General features: G+C 38.9%; 1 protein-coding gene across 2 annotated transcripts in view; it reads left to right on the forward strand.

Moving 5' to 3' along the window:
• The first annotated feature begins 4,918 nt into the window (after positions 1–4,918).
• LOC129731915 (intraflagellar transport protein 52 homolog) overlaps positions 4,919–20,433 on the forward strand; it is a 102,948-nt gene continuing 87,433 nt past the window's right edge. For both annotated transcript variants that reach the window (XM_055692293.1, XM_055692296.1), the window contains exon 1: positions 4,919–5,147. Coding sequence is in view for 1 of the 2 variants with exons in the window: in XM_055692296.1 (XP_055548271.1) it covers positions 5,100–5,147 (48 nt within the window). In the remaining variant the exon portion in view is untranslated. The remainder of the gene's footprint in view (positions 5,148–20,433) is intronic.

Below are 20,433 nucleotides of genomic sequence, written 5' to 3' on the forward strand. Positions count from 1 at the left end.
CCCCATCAATCAATAAAGCATATCTCGATCAAAACAATCCAGCCGTTTGTTTACTAAACTTTCTTCGCAACAGAAGCAAAACATTTTTATTAGTTCATTCACGCCACTGGAAACCGGTGGCGAATCGATATACACTCACTTCGATCATCTGTTCGCAACGGTTCCGAGAGACCGCTTCTGCGAGTCTGCCGCAGAGCTGAGGGGTGATACTGTGCGGAAGTTTTGTTTTCCTTTCTCAAAAGCATAAACCGTCACGTTCCGCAACAATCGAACGTGGATTGCTTGCAATTTTGATCGAGTGTCTCAATGCTCATTGAGCTTTACTTATACGCCGTAAGTGGTAGGCTGATTCATGTCGGAATGATTATAAAATAAAAACTATAATATGAAATTGTGACTACTTTTATTTGGTAACATTTCATGCATCACCCTAAAAATCTGCGAACGTTTGACTCGCTGTTAAAAGAAGGATACAGAGAAGAATCGTTCTCATCAGAAGTACAAACATCTTAATTTTAAACAGTCACTCTTATGCAAATTAACTCGCTCGAGTAAGTACTTTGTGGAACTTCGCAGTTCTTCGAGAAGGCGGGGACTCTCGTTGGCTCACTGCTGCTCGATGCAAAACTGATGACGTCTGATGCTGTAGTAGATGATGCGATGCGCTACACAAGCTGATGCTGATGACGCTGCTGTTGTTGGTGCTGGTCGGCGGTGCAGACGATGAGCTGCGGATTCAATTTCACAACTTTGCTGCGGCGTGTGGGAGTTGTTATTGATAGCCGACAGATCCGAGAATTGCCAGTCTTCCCCCAATTGACCTAACAACCATCACCATTGCCACACGGTGGGTCAATCTGCATGGCAGCATGGACGTCAACGAGGTCATATCTTTGAAAAGACCGATTAAAACAAAGTGGCGGCGGCACCGCGCTTTTTCCTGTATTCAGTTTATATTTTTCATACCCATCAGTCTTACCATAATTTAGCAACAACAATAATTCGATTCAGGCATATTTCTCACCGAGCCTTCAATTATGCCTAATGCCATTATGTTCAGTCTGCGTAAAGCAACGCTGCTGCAGAAAGAAAACCTTTTTGACGGTATTCACTGCATTCATGAACGCAACGAGACGTGCTAATCAGTATGGTTCGACCCTGGGAGAAAATATGCTGTGAGCATATTGTTGGTGTTATGAGTTTACGCGTTAATTTTTATGATTGCGTTTAATGCAGCACTTCTTAACGGGCTGTTTATATTTCGTCCAGCCGAAGCCTTATACACTTTAGTGATTTCGTCAGGCGCAAGAGCTGTGTTAAGATTTCGTAAGAGTTTTTTTTTTACGATGGTTCAGAGTTTACGGTTTGACTTTGTTTTTTGTTTTCAGTTTAATTTTTTTGTTTAGCCTTTCTGGTACCGAGAATTGAATGGGAAAAATTATGTGAGTGGAATCTCCCTTGCTGGTTTACCGCGAATTGTTATTGCTGTTTCAACTAATAGTGGAACGAACAAAACGTTTGCACGTATATGACTAGGCACAGTAGAACAATTTAAGACACTCTTTTCCATAAAAAGGTATAGATTAACTGCCACTGCCGTTAGTTAGCCAGTTTATCAATATTTTTACGCCTTTTACCGTCTGATCCCGCCTGACTCTCAATTATACGAGCTTGAGTTTTTGTTAAACACATTTTTTGACAAAAAAATTTCGAAAATTTGTATTATATAGGGTAATCGCTCCATTATTCTTCTCAACAGCTTGGTGCACCTACATTCATCTTATTTCTCTCATTTATCCAATTTACCGTAAAATTTCTACAAATTTTCGAAAGTAAATCTATTTGCTTTTCGATTTTCTCAAGTGGCTGAAAGTTTTACGTTGAAAATATGGTAAAATTTGACGATAAATTGATAAAAAAGGCGTGATGAGATGAATATAGGAGCGGTTACCCTATATGGCGACCATTAAATACAACACATGGAGCACTATGTAATCTGACAAAGTTAACAATATATTAGTGTAAATAGGAAAATATTAGCGAAGAAACTTCAAAATAAATTGACAAAACTTTAAATTGCGTTCACGTAAACGTAAAATTAAGTTTAGGATTTAACTTAGTAACCTATTGTTCCCAACATTTGTCTCAGTTTTCTTCTCTGTTGTTTTGATTTATCTCGGCTACATTTGATTTTTTTTGCGATTTTACTTGGTATTAACTTGTCATATTTTCACTTTAACTTTGGCTTCAATTTTATGGCAATTCTAATGTTATTTTCGAATTTCGTATAAATTTTCTTCTTAAACGTTTTTTTACGTTCAACATCTACTTGTTCAGTGATACTCAACTTTTAGTTGCAATATAAATTTAAAATCGTTTGATTTAATTCCCCTAATATATTTTTGATATTTGTATCTCTTTAAATTTTTTAATCTTATGTAATAGAAAAATGATTGTGTGAACACAAAAATAAACATTTGAGTATTAAATTCTTTATCCCTTATTTGGACATATAGTCACAGCAACTAGCCCTTTACACAAAGAGCAGGCAAAGGACTGGCTCAAACGAATCTCTTGTTCGATTTTGTATTTGATATGCTTCCATATAATCATAAAGGGAGCTGCGTAGCCGCAAGGTTACAGAGTCCGCTTTGTCAAGCGGATGGTCGTGGATTCGAATCTTAGTAGAATCAGGCCATTCGATGTCGAAAAGGACTTTAAGTATGAGTTTATTCTAAGGCTCCCCACCACTTACCCTTCCTTTACGCTGAATTCTATAATACTTTTGCGTGACTTCCTCTTAACAAAAATTAAGTCCCTCTTATCAATAAAACTGGCCAGAAGGACGCACGACGAAACTTCTCCAGGGAATTATAATTGGCGATATTTGGCAGGAGGAAGGAGGCTCGGTATAGAAGAACAGTAAGCGTGTAAAACGAGGGGAAGTACATTACACACAAGCACTGATCAAAAATTATAATAAGCATGCCACATCTCAATAGCGGTTTTGCAAAAATAGAAGTGCGGGATACAGCAGACACCCGGGCATATCTCAACAATAGATCAACGATTCTGGTCGCAGTGAGGATGTTCATGCAGGAAAAAAAAAATATAATCATAAAAGTTTTCTATTATTTTAGAACCAATTTTGTCCCGACAAATGAAATGTTCGCTCATTTTTTCGTTTTTAATTTGGTAGTCAAATTGCCGTACATTTGCAATAAAATTAATCAAATAAATTATGTCAAGTTATGATGAATTTAAAACGCAATTAAAACAAAAAAGTTGGTTTCAAAACTAATTGGACAGATGACAGCTTCAATAAAGAGTCTCTATTAAGCATTTTTATTGTACTAAACGTAAATTCTGGAATTCACTCAGCTTTTAACGCGTATTTTGGAATTTGCTCGATTCGCAAGTGAGAAAAACACTGCTCTGACTCTTTTTCAAAAGTATTCAACAGAAATGATTGGAAACTCTCAACAAATGAAGTTTTTCACGCGTATTTTAGAATTCACGCGTTCATTACGCGGTTTGCTTACGACGCGCTGCATATTCGCTGTGTAGACAGCGAATCTAAATTCATACATCGATGCAAATTTTTAAAACTCAGGGTTTTACTACAGAAATTCATCTTGACAGGAATTCATTAAAAAACAAATACTGATAAAGTAGTCAGTACTTGGGTTATAATACTTTATCCCGAGCTTATCCCGACAGAATTACATTAAATCACAAATGCTGACATAATAGCATCTAATCTGGCTGAACGAAATCGAGGTTAAATGAAATCGGAGACAGATAAAATCGGAGGCCTGCGAATTAACATAATAAATTGTTTGACGATCTTAGCTTTTGCGTTTTAAATGTTTTACATATTTGAAGCTTAAATTTGTTCATTCCATTTATTACTTTCAATCAAAAATTTTTTGAATGGCGTGCTTACAGTGTAAAATTTTTTATGGTTTTTAATGGTCCATAAGTACAGTGAATTCTTAGTCTAACGGTCTCTCTGGATCGTTTTCGATGGTTTGTTATGAATACGTATCAAAGTAAGTTTTCACCACTCCACATTTTTCTGATTCATTCATACGGTAACTTTTTCAAACATACGTAATTTGGTTTACGAAACGTAACAAAATCAGTTTGCTAGCCACCCGCAATAGAAAGGACCTTATGAATAAAATTACAAACTGTATGCTGTTTCCAAATAATGCACACCAATTTAGCGAATGATAAGTTTTTTTTTTCTCAGCTATACGAAATGGTGAAATAGGCTGCGAAAAATTGCCAGAATACATCCCGCCGGGCAACAAATTGGGGTAACAGTTTCCATTACGTCAAGAAAACCTCCTACCATCACATTTTCCAATACAATTCGAATCCAACAATAGTAAATTGTCTACCATAATCCAACCCACCGCCACAAAACTCCCGCTCGCTTTTCCACCGTCGAAGAATCAACTTATAAAATTAAATTTATTTTTCTTCACACTTCAGTACAGCTCATCTCTACCGACCGTATCCACTCCCAGTAGCTCCCGCTTTCTGCTTCGAAATGAACGCCAAACAAAATAAACTTCTCCACGCTCGAAAAGTTCTCTATTCTCATCATCAACCTCACGTTGTACACTCTAAATTAAACCTACTCTGTACAACGGTTGATTCGTTGCATTTGCGCATGCTACGAGCCACAGTAGTGTGAGTGCCATCAGCAGTTAAATTATCACTGGTAGGCCACGCCCATTACCGGGTGCCGCTGGCAGATTGATAAAACGAAAACCAGTTTCGACTAACAATGTTACACCACACACACACCACTACCACCGTCACAGGTATGGACAGAACAAATCGGTACATTGTCACACAACCAGACAAACGGGAGGCGGTCTGTTGTCTGTCTGACGGTGATCCTCCACCAAAACGGACCCCGCAACGTACGAATCCGGACTTCTTCACAGTGAGAAACGTGAGAAAGTGAGAGACGATAGTTGTATACGAAACATGATTAATGGTGATGTTTGCTCGTTGCCGGCTGGGCTGTGTGTTTCTTTGAATTTCACGGGAAATGCTTATTCCACACACAGAAAAGGACACCGATGATGGCGCCGGAAGTTGGACTGCAAGCGGCTGCCGTACAGGGCAAGGTTTGATATTATTTGTTTTAACGTTCCTGTTTAAATATATGTACGTTGAGTAAACCTTCAGTGAGCGATGCTGACTGTGTGGCGCTATAACGTTTATAAAATATTGATTCTGCACAGTGTTGATGGAGGCCGTGGCAAGTTGGAAATGAATAAACGGGTGGTACGATTTCCACCAGAAAAGCTTGTTGCCCGCAACTATTTCATTGAAAAGCCAAATTCGTTGGTTAATGTTCTCAACAAAAGTTGCTTTATGTACATTTTTTCACCTTGATTAAATTGCAAACATTGAATAAATTTTTCTAAGTACGCTTTTTAGTGTCAGCAGCCTTCAACTCAGACAATGTTTTGAGTAAAGAACAGGTGTCCTCTTAAAGTTACACTAAGCAGGGCAATTGAAACAGTGTTATCCAAGATATCTATCCAAATGTAGCTACCGAAATTATCCCTTCGAATTACTAATTCTTTATTTGGTAACAGCATTAAATTTAAAGCGACTCATTTAGAATTGGACTTAATGATAAGACTACTTTGTTGACATCCTTGAGAAGTGTGACCAAATTCTCAAGGATGTCAACAAAGTAGTTTTGGTAACCATTCTATTTTTCAGAGACCCATTGATAACCATTAAATTGCTCAGAAACCAACTGAAACTTTCATTGATTCCTATTATAGTTGCAATTCACACCTTAACCGTTCATCAATCTAACGTTTGGTTTAATTTTATGTATTCATTACGGGAAAGAATTTTTAACCCTAGTTCATAAACAAAATTTCAAAATACCTATATAAATTTTTGGAGATATCGTTAGTAACACGAATAAAATCGCCTTTTCCTGCCTTTACTCCACTAAATCGGGTTCGTGGGAAAACATTTTTCTCTACCCTGGACAATTCGATCGGTTTTTTTTTGTTTGACCAACCGCACCGTCAATAAATTGTAATCAAGACACAATCGACATGAAAAAATTCACACGAAAGAGTTAAACCCTGAACTAAAGTAAATCAAAAATTTCCATTATTCTGCAAGGTAACCCTTTAAGACGTCATTACTGCCTGCCATATGCTTCACCCTTTGCAGTGATGTTTCAAGACGCCACCCCAAAATATTATCGTGACCCTTTTCAAAATTAATCAAGTTGTCCAATTTTGGTTCGCTTTTTTTTCGAAAAAAGGGTGACCTTTTGCAAAAAATCGCTACTAACGAGCGTTCGATATTACCGAAAGACGTGCATCGCTCGACAAGCACAGGCAGCATCCTGACCTTTTAATTACCCAACCTTTGCACTGCGGAGTTCAAAGCCATTAATAAAATTGGATATTCGATACTTTTTATTGATTTGCTGTCCCGATGTTCTCTTTTTTCTGCTTGCTTGTCTGACCGAGGAGCAATTTACGTTTATGTAAGCATCGAAATCAACTCGAAACCGAACGGTGAAGCGTATAAATATGTATTGCTCAGTAAATAAGCAACAAAAAATAGAAAATATGCTACCGTTTATAGTAACTCTTGATACCGTTTTTATTCAGTGTATAACTTCGCCACACACTTATAGGAAAATTAAAAACATGTTCTTCTCAGCATTGGATCTGTAGGGATGGTGAAACATTCAAGCAGTCTCCTCATCTGTCAGTTGAATTTTTTTCGAGAAAAAAAGGTGACAGAGAAATAATCTTTCGCACTTTTTTATAATTAAGTTTAGACAAAAGAGAAAAATTGTTTGATAGAAAACAATTTATACAATCTCGCACGGTGTTTCTCACTGGATTCTTTTTTTTTTTCTTTGTTTTCCCGTATAGTAAAAATATTGCAATGCTTTGGCGTTACAAGGATTGCGGAATTTTCAATACGATGCAGTGCAAATTCGACTGCATGGCTGGCAACATACTCTCAGAGTTTAATAAAACTTGTAGGAAAAAAGTTTTTCTAACGAAAACTATGTCATGTCAATGGAACATTTTCAACGTTAAACATTGTCATCAATCCTTTGATTTTCTTTAACTCTTGTCATTATTCACATATATCGAATTGAAAAAAAAAACTTAAAAATCTCAGACCTTTTCAAATCTTAATCTAGTTAAATTTTTAAAATATGCAAAATTGCCTAGCTTGGTAAGACTTATAAAATCCGACCTGAATTAAATCTTCACAGATCAAGAGATCGCGTGAAAATTAAACGAAGATACTAGCAGTGAATATTATATGCTGTCTATTTTTGCAGTACTGAAAAATGTTTTTACATACACACACATATACAGACACCCATACAGAAAATGCTCAGCTCGTCAAACTAAGTCGATTGATATATGAGATTCGACCCTCTGAAACACTTGCATACCTTTGGTTTTTGCAGTGATTGCTATACCTTTCTAGGAGAAAGGCAAAAAAATGAAAAATTATAGCTTTTCCTGTGAATCTTTTTCTTTCTAGGGCAACTATTGTGTGCTTTAGAGCAGCATTTTTTTCGATTTTGTCAACCAGTGTTATAATCAAATTAAATGAGTACCAATAAAGCAACTAAACCTCCAATTTAAAACTAAGATTGTTGAAATCAGTCATGCCATCTCTGGCAAAACGAGTGAATTTAAAAAGGTTTCTGAACACGTTTCTTTTCATAACCTCCGAACTACATGTTCAATCACCATAAAATACGTTATTTAGGGGTTTTGAAGATAGTCCGTTCATTTGATACCTATTTTGTTCGAATCGGTTGTGTAGTTTCTGAGATAATGAAGTTTCATAACTTTTACATTTTGATACATAACAGACAAAGTTACAGTCCGATTATAATAAAATTCAGTAGGGTCTTATCAGGCAACTAAACCTTTCTATTGCAACTTATTTTGTGAAAATCGGTCCATCCATCTTTGAGAAGTGGGTTAGTTCAAGCAGTCTTAGAAACCTGTTTCTTGTCATAGCCTGATTTCACATTATTATACATAACGGACAAAGTTAAAGTCCAATAACAATAAATTTCAATAGGGTCTCATGGGGCAACAAGACCTTCCATGTGACACTAATTTTGTGAAAATCGGTCCAGCCATCTCTGAAAAAAATGAGTGAGTTTAAAGAGTCTTTGAAACACGTTTCTTTACATAACTTTTGAACCACATGTCTGATCTTTATAAAATTATTTCACAAATGGTTTAAAAAATAAGCTCGTTCTTTTGATACCAATTTTGTTCAAATCGGTTGTGTAGTTTCTGAGATAGTGAAGTTTTGTGATTTTCACATTTTGATACATAACCTCGAAACTAAAAATCCGATTGCAATAAAATTCAATAGGGTCTTATGGGGCAACTAGACCTTTTATTTGCAATTAGTTCCATTTAAATCGGTCCAGCCATCTCTGAGAAAATTGAGTGAGATTGGGAGACCGTTACATACATACACACACACATATACACACACATACAGAAAATGCTCAGCTCGTCGAGCTAAGTCGATTGATATACGAGATTCGACCCTTTGGAGCACTTTTATACCTTTGGTTTTTTCAGTGAATGCTATACCTTTCTAGGAGAAAGGCAAAAAAAAAAACGTTTGTGTTTCCGTAGAATTTTTATTAACTAAAACAAATCAACTTAATTTGGAATTTCCAATAAAGGTACAAATGCTGTCGCGGTTGGCGAATGACTGGACCAAAGGCGCAACATTGTTCCCATATGCAAACCATAACATTTCAGCTACGAAACCCCTACCTCCTCCTTGGTACCAACCTGGATGCGAGTAATTAATAAAAAGATTGGGTAACCAATTTCGGTGGGACTATGAGTCGCAAGCTGACAGGAGAAGCGGGCTTCCTTCCACGGAAGGAAGTTTCCTGGACATGTAACGCCACCACGAACGCTATAACAGATAATTCAAACCAGAATTATCGGCAAAGACCCAGGCGTCGAAAACGGACTAAAGATTGGATATTGGGAACAAGGGACTGTCGATCTCTCAATTTCCTAGGAAGTACCCGTGTACTTTCCGAAGAATTAAAAAACCGCAAGTTTAACATCGTAGCGCTGCAGTAGGTATGCTTGAAAGGGACCATGGTGCGTACGTTTAGAGAAGGACACACCATCTACCAGAGTTGTGGTGATAGTGACACACATGAGCTGGGCATAGTTTTTATAGTGATGTGTGCGATGCAGAAGCGGCTAATCCGGTGGTGGCTGGTCAATCCCAGAATGCGCAGGTTATGGATCAAAGGCCGATTCTTTAGCATTAGCATTAGGCACGTGCAACGTCCTCATCTCAGACATACTGTTGACGACAAAGACGAATTCTATGCGCAGTTGGAACGTGAATACGATCGCTGCCTAAAACATAACGTCGGGATTATCATCAGGGATAACAACGCTCAGGACGGTCGGGAGGAGAAATTTGGAGGAGTAATTGGATGATTTACCGCACACCGGCTGACGAGTGAAAATAGCCTTAGACTAATCGACTTCGCCGCTTCCAAGAACATGGTCATACGTGGCACCTTTTTCCAGCATAACCTCCAACAGCGGTACACCTGGAGATCACCAAATAAACAGGAACTTGAAACGCAACGCGAGCAATAATGCTGCAAAGAGCAACCCGTTAGAACGTGGAGCAATACAAACAGAAACGGCGGCAGCAAACCCAACTCTTCTAGGAAAAAAGGCTGCCAGGAGAAGGAGGCGGAGTGCGAAGAACTACAACAGCTGTACTGCTCTTATAAAACACGAAATTTTTATCAAAAGTTCCACGCATTCCGCGAGCCGAAATGTGCAGGAATAAGGATTGAAGTATCTTGAGAGATGTTCGTGAGGTGATCGAAAGGTGGAGACAGCACTCCGATGAACATCTGAAAAGCGTACAGGCAGGAGACCAGAACAGCGACGTAGGAGATTCTGTAGGTGTAGCAAGCGATGTAGATGTGCCACCCCCATCTATAGGCGAAGTTAATGATGCTATCCGGCGGCTTAAGAACAACAAGGCAGCTAGAATGGACGGTATCGGACCTGAGCTTCTCAAGATGGGCCTGGCAAGCTGATCAGTTGTCTGCATCGATCATTTGCCAAGATTTGGGAAACGGGATGATGGTAAGGATGGGGTTATTTGCCCCATCTTCCGAGAGACCCTCCATCCTTAATGCCGCCTCGAAGTCGTATGAAATATTTTTCCAGCGACTGTCCCTACTAATCAACAGATTGTGGGAAGTTACCAGCCTCATTCAGATCTTTACTCTGCGGCAGATCCGCTTCATCGACGTTAAAGTTGATTAATCGTGGAGAACTATGGAGAATATGAACTCGACGAGATCGACTTTCCCGGGAAGCCGGCACGATTTTCGTTAAATCCGGTTAATTAATCTGATTTGCGGATGACTCGGAGTTTTCGAACAACGAGTGCAAAGAACCATCTTTGGCGGTGTGCAGGAAAACAGAGTGTGGAGAAGGAAAATGAACCATGAGCTCACGCAAATTCACGGTGATCCCAGCATCCAGAAAGTGGCCAAATGTGGACGGATACGGTGGGCAGGCCTCATTTCGAAACGACGGATAACTACCCTGCAAAATTGGTTCTCACTGCCAACCCGGTTGATACAAGACGTAGAGGAGAGCCATGGACCGATCAAGTGGACCATGGACGGGATCAAGTATGTTATGCAGGCCATGTCTTAGGACGTACGGCCATTTAAGTAAGTGAGCAAGCAAGTATAAATGCGTCGCAGGACAAAAACTAAGTATTCAGACTGATCTAATGATGGCCTGATACCTAAAGACTTCCCACGCGCTTTTCTTTGAATCTTTATAGCCATGAAAAAGTATAAAGGATTCACAATTTGCTACCAAAGCAGAAAATTTCACAAAAAATGACCCTCCATATGTAAAACATAGGTATCGCAAACTAAACCCCTCTTCCCGCTTCATGCATCATGTTATGTAACATAACATAACATAACATGCATTACGTAATTTTTGAACGGTACCTTAACGCTCTCGAAATAACGTTTTTTTTTCTCTTTTTGGACTCATCACTGTGACCAGAGACATTTGATCTATTGTTGTGATATTGCCCAGGTGTTTTGTGTATTCCGCACTTTATATTATTGACCAGTATCACTATTGAAAAGAATGATACGCTTTCTTTCTTTCTTTTTTTTCATTTATATTCGTGCTTGTGTGTGAGATTTTACCCTTCCGTTTTAAGCTTACTGCTCTACAATATCGAGCCTCTTTCTATCCTACCAATTCACCTAACGTTCCTCTCTGGTCAGGTTTATTCTAAGACCGACTTATTATGTCAAGAGGAAGGAATCTTATCGAAATCTCGTTCCCCATGCCAATATCGCCAATTACAATTCCCTGGAGAGGATAAATATTCCTATGATCAGAAGGACTAATTTTGTCAAGAGGAAGGAGTCTTATCGAAACCTCGTTCCTTCTACCAACACCGCGTCACGATTACAATTCCCTGAAGAGGCATTTAGTGCTTTACCTCTGGTCAGTTTTAATGTAAGTAGAACTTTTTTTTGTCAAGAGGAAGAAGTCTTATCGAACCTCGTTCTTCCAGCCAAGATCGTGCCATAATCACAATTCCCTGAAGAGAACTATAATACGTTACTCAGTCCAGTTTTATTTTAAGAGAGACTGATTTTTGTTAGGATGAAAGTCAGCAGGGATACTACAGAATTCAGCTTGTAGGAAGGGTATGTAGTGGGGTGCCTGAGAATAAACCCATGCTAAAGTCCTTTGACAACCAAAATGGCCTAATTCTACTAAGTTTCGAACCCACGACCACCCGCTTATCAAAGCGGATTCTGTAAACTTGCGACTACGAAGCTCCCCTCGAAATAAACGTTACTTGTGTCAATCGACCTTATCAGATCCTCCTGCTATCACTCTAACAGCGTATAACGTGCTACAGTCTATAACATTATCGAAGCCTCAGACCAGTGGTTATTAAGTCTGGAAGTTTTGTGTGGAAGAGCCTGAGAATAAACCTAGATTTAAAAGTCCTTTTGCCAACGAATAGTTAGCTTTTACCACAATTCGAACCTATCACTCTGTAACCTTGCGGCTACGAAGCTTTACAAACTCTGCATTACGGATCACTGATGTTAAACTAGCAATTGTAGTTATTATTTTGTCATGAATTTTCAATAGCGTATTTTACAAGTCTTCATAAATTTTGAACTACTGACCTTATAAATATTTTGTAAAGTATTATTATTAGCCTCAATTTAGGATAACATAAACCTGTTTTATCTTTAACACCGACTGACAATGTTACACTCTTTTTTATAGGAAAATGATATTTTCAAAAACCCAACACAAAGCGCAAAAAAGTGGGATCGGACGAAGTGAAAAATCGCCTGAGTTTGTTAACTTCGAATAAGATTGAGTTACTCTCATGCAAAAGACTCGTATTGCTTGTTCGACTGCTGCATGCTGCTGGACTGCTGCACATCGAAATATTCAACTACTTCACGTTTTTTGCAATCCAACTCTCTGCCAAATAAAACTTTCTTGATATTTCATTGCATTGTTACATTCGATAAGTTCTATTTTTTTTCTCGATACAGTAAAAATCCAACATTGAAGCAATACACCAGCATCACGAAAGAAAGGTGACCGATAGCTTCTCCTCTGTCCGCCATTTTTTATATGGGTGGTTGCACTAACTCTGAAAAGCGCACTGAAGCATTTGCACGTAACGCTATTGAATGGAAACAGTTTTTCAGCCCTTCCAATTCTCCATTGATGCCCACTAGCCAAAAAGGCAAGCTTTCCACCGCCATATGCTGGACGGATAGCGCTGTTCACTTCGTCCGTCGTTTGTTTTTCGGAATCGATGAACGGATAGAAATATAATATCTATTTCACTTTTCCATTGTCCGTGCGGTTTGGTTGGTATTTTTGGGAAATTTAATTATATTTCATGGACAGTATTTTTTTTCCTCTTGCTTTGCGAGTTCCCCGTTTTCGGTTGATTGATTTCTAACCTGCAGGTACTCAGAAAGATAGGTATCCGGCTGGTCCAAATCGTATCGATGACGCGGTGAACAATCTATTTTTGACGGATAGCCGCGATGCTGATCTATTGTGGTTTATCAATAAACGAAAAACTAGGACTCTCCGGGCAACTGTCTTCCCATATCAAGTTTCATTGCTTGAGCATACGCACGGGTAGACCTTTTTGTCGCTTCGAATCAGTAGTCGAACAATATCAAGTATGGTTCAACCGAGCTTGGTTCGGTCTCAATACTGGTGTATAATAATTTCCAAGCGCTAATTATTCCGATATAATTAATCGCAGAACCCGTTGCGGCTCACAAAACATCATATTTGCTCTGCCGGGCGAGGCTTCTGGCACGAACCTTGGCCTTCCATCGTTTCTGAAAAAAATAATGACGGATTCCAACTGTGCCGCGTGCGTGCCGCTCTGGATCACGGCTACTGTGTATCATCGCGGTCCTGAACTCACGTCAGCTGAAATGCTGCCCGGCTGGCTGACTCCGATTCCGATTTTTGACGTCTTCATACATAAATATATGCTTAAGCTGATAATTTGTACCAACTTTCAATTCTTTAGAAGCGGACCCAAGTTACGCTCATTCAGATTGAACGAACTACTTGAGCTTCCCATATTTATGGCACTGTGCTGTGTTCTGGGGCACGTCATAATTATGTCCATTCGCAAGGAGAGAGGGAGAGATACGCGAGATGCTTTATGTATCTTTCAATATTCGCCGGTACTGTCAGCCGACTGACAGTTGATAATTTTCAAAACTCTCGCTCTTTTATTTCTCGCGAACAATAGCATAGAGTAACAGAGGATTACTCGATCCGATTGGAGCCACTAAGTTTTATCAAATGTTGACAGTGCTCCCGTATCGACCTTACTGTGCAATCTTATTGTCTGTGGCAGTATTCCGAAAGAGCAACATATTGCTATCCGATGAATCTTGATATTTCCCGAGAAACTTGAACAAAACCAGCATGAAAAAAGGCTTCTGGTTTTGCCTGAACAGTGTACCGTTCGTCTGTTGTTTGATCTGAACCGATATCAGCTGGACGATGTGCTGTCATTTTCGAGGTGGCCACGTCGAGCGAGACTTGTTCTCGATCAGCCGTTCTATACGTGCAACGAGTTCCGATGTTCCACCATCGTGCAGTCTGTGTCGGCATGAATGTATATAACCACAGTACAGGAGGCCAGTTGAACAGGTTCTGTATCGGCCAAACTTCGGTACAAGCGGGTTTTAATCCGTTCGCTTTCATCTGTTATCTGTAATGATGGGGAGCGCGAACCAAAAATTTAGCGCCACTAATCCCTAATCCGCTAACGGAATAATGTAGCGCCGCTATTCGACTAATGCTAATCGTCGGATATAGATGGGCGAAATTTTCACTCATCGGTAAACAAACACTTATCGGTAGCTTGCTCAAAGAATAATTTTCGAACCCTACATACGGAAAATTATCAAAAGATATTGTTGAGAAAATTGTTCCAGGTTGAAACTGTTGTATATATGTTGTTGTATATATAGATGCATCTTTATATGAACTTTTTGTACAAATTCTTACGAGGTTGAATTGAACCGTTACAGAGTCCAATTTGACAATCGGATTCGAGTCTGAGGTGTCAAAGGTCTCAAGCTGTTCACGAACCTTTATAAAAGAAAACGTAAAACAGTATGCTTAAAAAGAAAAATGAAAACCATACACACAAATAAATGTTACTTACTCCCAATAAGTAATATTCCTGATAGTATAAAGTGCGGAGCCTCCCAAAACTGGTTTCTTGGTATGATGCTGGTCTAACAAGACGTATGTTCGATTCTCAGTTCGGGGGAAACGTCTAGATCTGGTGTTATCTCAACATTATTTTTTTTGAAAAAATTTACTTTCTGGAAGCATTTCCTAGCTCAAAAATTTCCAGCCCCAGAAAGTCGATATTCTATCCTTATATTCATTATAATGAATCATTATTTTTGGAGGAATGCTGGATACGTTTGGCTTGGAGAAAAATCGAATATACACTAATTTATGCTTTTATTTTAATTTTTTTCACATCTGATTTATTTCATCCAAACAGTTTCAACTACATTTAACTAAACATGAGTTCCAAATCAAAATGAACAATATTTCGTTTCAACGACAACAAAACAGATCTGCTTCAGAAAGCAATACTTTTTATCAGTCTGTCTTATCCCGTTCGCATAAGTTTAGAAACGTTCCACATCCAATTACCGTGCTGGATCGAAATCCGTACACCTAAGCACATGATAATCTTCGACGGTCAATATAGAATCAAGAAATCACATATTGCTTTAAACTGACATGTTTACTTATAGGTCTACTTATGTTTTATCACTATTTTCAAGCAAAATGATTAAAATTACTACGAAACTTGAAAAAATCATGTTTAAATAGAACATGTTTTGAATCTAAATCCGTACACAGTTTTTTATCTGAATCAAAACCCGTACACTTTTGAATCGAAATCTGCACACACGTGATATAGACTGGATCAAAGTCCATACAACAATAAACCAAAATCCGTATCGTTATAGAAGTACAAAAATGAACATATTTTATTTATAATTTATCTTCAAATTAACGAATAAATGTATTTTGAGGATCAATTGGTTCCTAATGTTTCACACGGTTTACGAATTTTTCATATCAGCTGTAATAGTGCAATTTTCGTAGCGTTTCGTAGTGACCGGAACGCCGGAACCTCTCAAAGCTTCCCGGTACGACTTTCCTCTGTGCAACTCAGTCACAGCTCGTTCGAAATTGTTTGCCCGCGGACTACACTTTGTCCTATCACTGTTTTTTTTACATTTTCCGGACTATCCCGGACTACCCTTTTTCTGTCCTGGACAGTCCGCGCAAGAAACAGAGTGAAGACACCAACACATTCACACGTATGTGTCAAAATAAAAAAAAATGTGTCAAAATCGGTTTGCTTTGATTATCGTTCTTCGCGTGTCAAACATCAGGTTGAATTTTATTTATTTTATTTTGTTATTTGGTAATTTTTCATTAAATTGGAAAATTTTTCGTACAGTAGCACAAATGCGATAAAAGACAATGGCGATAATGACCAATACAAAAGTGACAGTTACCTCTGGTATTAAGCACACCATTGCAACTGCTCGGAAAGTGTTTTTTTTTTTTCAGCTGCAAAGCGTAGTCCGGGACGGGATAGTCCTGCCGTAAAAACGAATTCGACATTAGTAAATTCTCTAACGATACAACGAAATGATAACTGAAGCCGAGACACGATTGATTTTTTATTTTTAATATTTTTATTTCATGGCCCACTGGCGCATAGTTTAATTTAACAGAAGGCCAACTGCTCAACGGATATGTACATGTAACTATCATATGAATTTTCATTTATATAATACATAAAACTGAAGAAAAACATCCAGGTGTACGGATTTCGATACTGTACGGGCTTCGATCCAGCACGGTACTTGCGCTTTTGTTTCGTAGAAAACCCACCAAACAACAAAGGGATGCATTTTGATTTGGGGGAGCGCATTCTTTAAAGTGTCCAGCAGCGACACCGCTTCACGATTCAGTGGAAAACATTATTAGCTCTTACCACCGGATTGTAAAACACAACAAACTCACGCTGCCAGTGATCCCGTAGGGCTCCCGCATAGGGCTACTGATCGGGACTATTTTGGTGAAGGGGGTGTTTTTGTTTCGAATTAACCATTATGTGGTGTTTGCTTAGGTGATGCGCTTCGTGGGCATGCTATGACAGCGATTTGTCTTTCTGTTCGTTAGAATGGAAATTCATTGTAACGCAACATCAATATAGTAATGGCCTGGCATGTCTGTGTTTGAGACACGTTTGAGTGTGTGTGTGTGGGTGGGTGGTCGCAAAATCACTTCTGGATAGCAAAACCAGACATTTTTTAGGTTTTTAAAGCTTGTCGAACAAAGGCCCAGCCTTCGAAACAACGAGATATTATTGAAAGTTGCAAAAATCGTTTAAATAATTGATAACAATATTTATTCAAACTTAGACCAATCGCAGTCTCGAAATTGACCTATTTAGGTACGGGCAAAGAAGGTGCTTCCTAGGTCACAATTCGTGAAACGGTTCGCTTAAAATGGGACACCCGAAAAAATGTTCAATGCTAAGAGATGGCGCTGTACTGGTAGTGAAATCGAAATTTTCACGAGCATTTTGCCTAATGGCTGTAAAAACTGCTAGTTGTTACCCTGTTTTATATTATTCTATCTTTCTAGTACCATGGAACGGGGTGAAATTGATCAATTTTTTTGATATTTTCCAAATAACTAGCTTCATGTACATTTTTCCCGAACTAGTATTTATTTAAAACAAGTACTGGTATGTGCTCTAGAAAACCTCAATGGCAATTGGTGAAATTTCATTCGTCTACTTTATAAAATAAATTCGAGAATTCTATAAGATACTATGAGATAAATCGGGGTGTAATTGATCACCCTTGAAACCCGTAAATTTTATTGGAAATGTGCTATTTTTCGATACTTTCATGATAAATGGTGATTTCTGAGCTAAAAAATATCCATCACTACTGGAAACGAAAATAATGATGTTTAAGGTTAAAATTTATTCATTTTGGTTCACGAGCTGCAGTTTGCTAAATTTGCTCTCATTTGATCATCGTTAGACCGATTTTTATTCGGTTTGTTGCAAAAGCTTAAGAACTATCTCTGAAATTAAAATCTTTGTGGTTTCCTGTGAATTCATCAGTATTATTTTAATGGTATGGAATAATCATTGTATTTGTATTTGAACATTATGTATTTTTAGTTTTTATCTAACTTAACTCACTTCTCCAAATTTAACGTAATTAACCCGTAATTAAGATTACTTTAGGTAAATTCAATCCTTTTATTTTGTTATTTGGAAACTTGTTTGATTAAATTTGACTGAGTTTCGACTAAGTTAGAAGATTTTTCCGAAAACATGTAAAATTGCATCGGGCATGCAAGGGTTAACTTTGACAGGTATGTGAATCTGGCAAAAGTTGCGTTTTGGGACACGTAAACATTGCCTAGTGTTGTAAGATCAGTATCTTTTGATTAGTAAATTTTATCACAAGTTTTCAGGTGATCAATTTCACCCCATTGATTATTTTCATCCCCATTCCATTCCATTTTTACTATATGCAATCTATTTTTATCAAAAAACTTCACCAATCAAGTTTTTTGTAATAGTAAAAGTAAGTTCTAGCGAGAAAAATTAATTTGTTTATTTTATGTACAGTTAAGAAACTAATGTAACCAGTCTGCATATGATTGACGAAAATAAATAAATAAATAAATAAACAAGCTCTAGAAAGTTAGAATAATATAAAAAAGGCAACTAATCACAGTTTTTCCGGTCATTAAGCAAAATGCTCGTGGAAATTTCGATTTTACTACCACTACCACTACAGCGCCATCTTTTAGCATTGAAGATTCGTTTGGGTGTCCCATTGCGATGCCTATTTTTTTCAAATAAATATTAAAAATTTCAAGAGTTTCACTTGGGAACTTGGTTCTCCAATTTTTATTGAATTTGAGTAAATTTCCATGATGTTAGTGACATTTAAAATTTTGGTCAATTTTTTTAAATAAAAATGAAATTTTGACAGCTGGTGCATCTTAATCCATTCCCGGCGGAGAGGAATCAGATTTTACCTCGCAAAATGACTTTCAAACTCGTTTTATACAGCAACTACATGCACAATTGACATAAATTGTTTTTCATTTTCTAGAATGATCTGTTCTCTAACCATATTAAATAGTCGTTCGAAACTGCAAGCATAATTGTTAAGCTACGATCAGAGTTTAGATGTCAGGTGATGCCATACGGCATCACCTACCGGGAATGGGTTAAGTTGCAGTTTATGAAAGAAAAAAGCAGTCAGGTATAAAAGATAGCATGCAGAAATTTAGTCTTCATTGTGTAACCGATAACTGCAGCAAGAGAACGGTTATTAGAAACTGGCTCGACCTGCAGCCGGCAGAGCAGCAGCTGGTTTTAGCGCAGCAAGGCTGAGCAGGCGACTCATTCGATCGCAGCGTTTAACAGCAGACGGACCAACCACAGAAATTAATCCGTCATTGTATAACCGATTACTGCAGCAAGAGGAGGATTAACTCTTCGTGAGTACTGCATCGACTCGCAGCGAACATTTTGTACAGAGCTTTCAGAAACGCTAATTTTGTACAGAGCCAAAACTTAGACCGTCCGTGAGTGGAAGACTTCCACTGGAAGTCATCGCATTTCGATGCTGAGGTATTCAAAGAGGCGATGAGAAGAGTGCGTGATGAAGGCAGTTGGCTCTGCCCGACTACTGACCAACTAGTTGCCTTACTATCGCGGACGTGCGTTGCCAACATGCCTAGGACTCGCCAAACTTGGAATGGGAAGCCACCGGTTTACTGGTGGACTGACGCGATAACGGACCTCCACACTGCGTGGAGGTTCGTGCAAGACGGAGGATGCAGCGTGGGCGAACAGACGAACAGCATTCGTTTCTGCAAGATCGGCACTAAAGAGTGCGATCAAGGCAAGCAAGAGGGTTTGCTTCGATAGGCTATGTACGAGTGCCAATACGAACCCGTGGGGTAACGCCTACAGGATCGTAATGGCCAATACCAAAAGCGCACTGGCGCCTGCCGAGCGATCACCAGCGATACTGGAACCTGTCCATCGGGGGACTTTTTCCACACCACGACCCCAGTCCTTGGCCTTCGGCAGTTGAGTCTCACGTCCGACGTTCCAGTATCTCAGACACAGACCAGGGATGGTCAGCCAGCCTGCCGAACATCTAATCCGTGTGCGACGACAACCGTGTCGAAATCGAGGAACAGGTTAAGGTTACGAATAGATACTGTCGTGGTCGCCAACTCCCTAAAGATGAGCAAGGCACCGGGACCGGATGGAATCCCTAACCTGGCAATCAGCCTGGCGATAAAAACGGCTCCCGGGCTATTTCGGGCAGTCACACAGAGGTGCCTGGATGACTGCCTCTTTCCGGGAAGGTGAAAGCGGCAGAGATTGGGCTCACAGCCGAAGGCTGGGGAACCGCCAGGGGACCATTACCTCAAAGCAGTCTTTGAAGCTCTTGAGAGTTATGGTTGACGCGCCACCGCTACGCTTAGTCTACCAACATCTTATCCTACCTATTTTACGATGCTCTCAGCCTCAACTTTTTTTTTTTTGTTTCTATCGTTTCTCTTTCTACGACGCGCCACTTATGGAGAGAGAAACGAAACGAGCAACGCTGGCAACTCACTTCTGAGAGCTGATATAGTG

Source organism: Wyeomyia smithii, chromosome 3, assembly GCF_029784165.1.
Source record: "Wyeomyia smithii strain HCP4-BCI-WySm-NY-G18 chromosome 3, ASM2978416v1, whole genome shotgun sequence".
Taxonomy (NCBI): Eukaryota; Metazoa; Arthropoda; class Insecta; order Diptera; family Culicidae; genus Wyeomyia; species Wyeomyia smithii.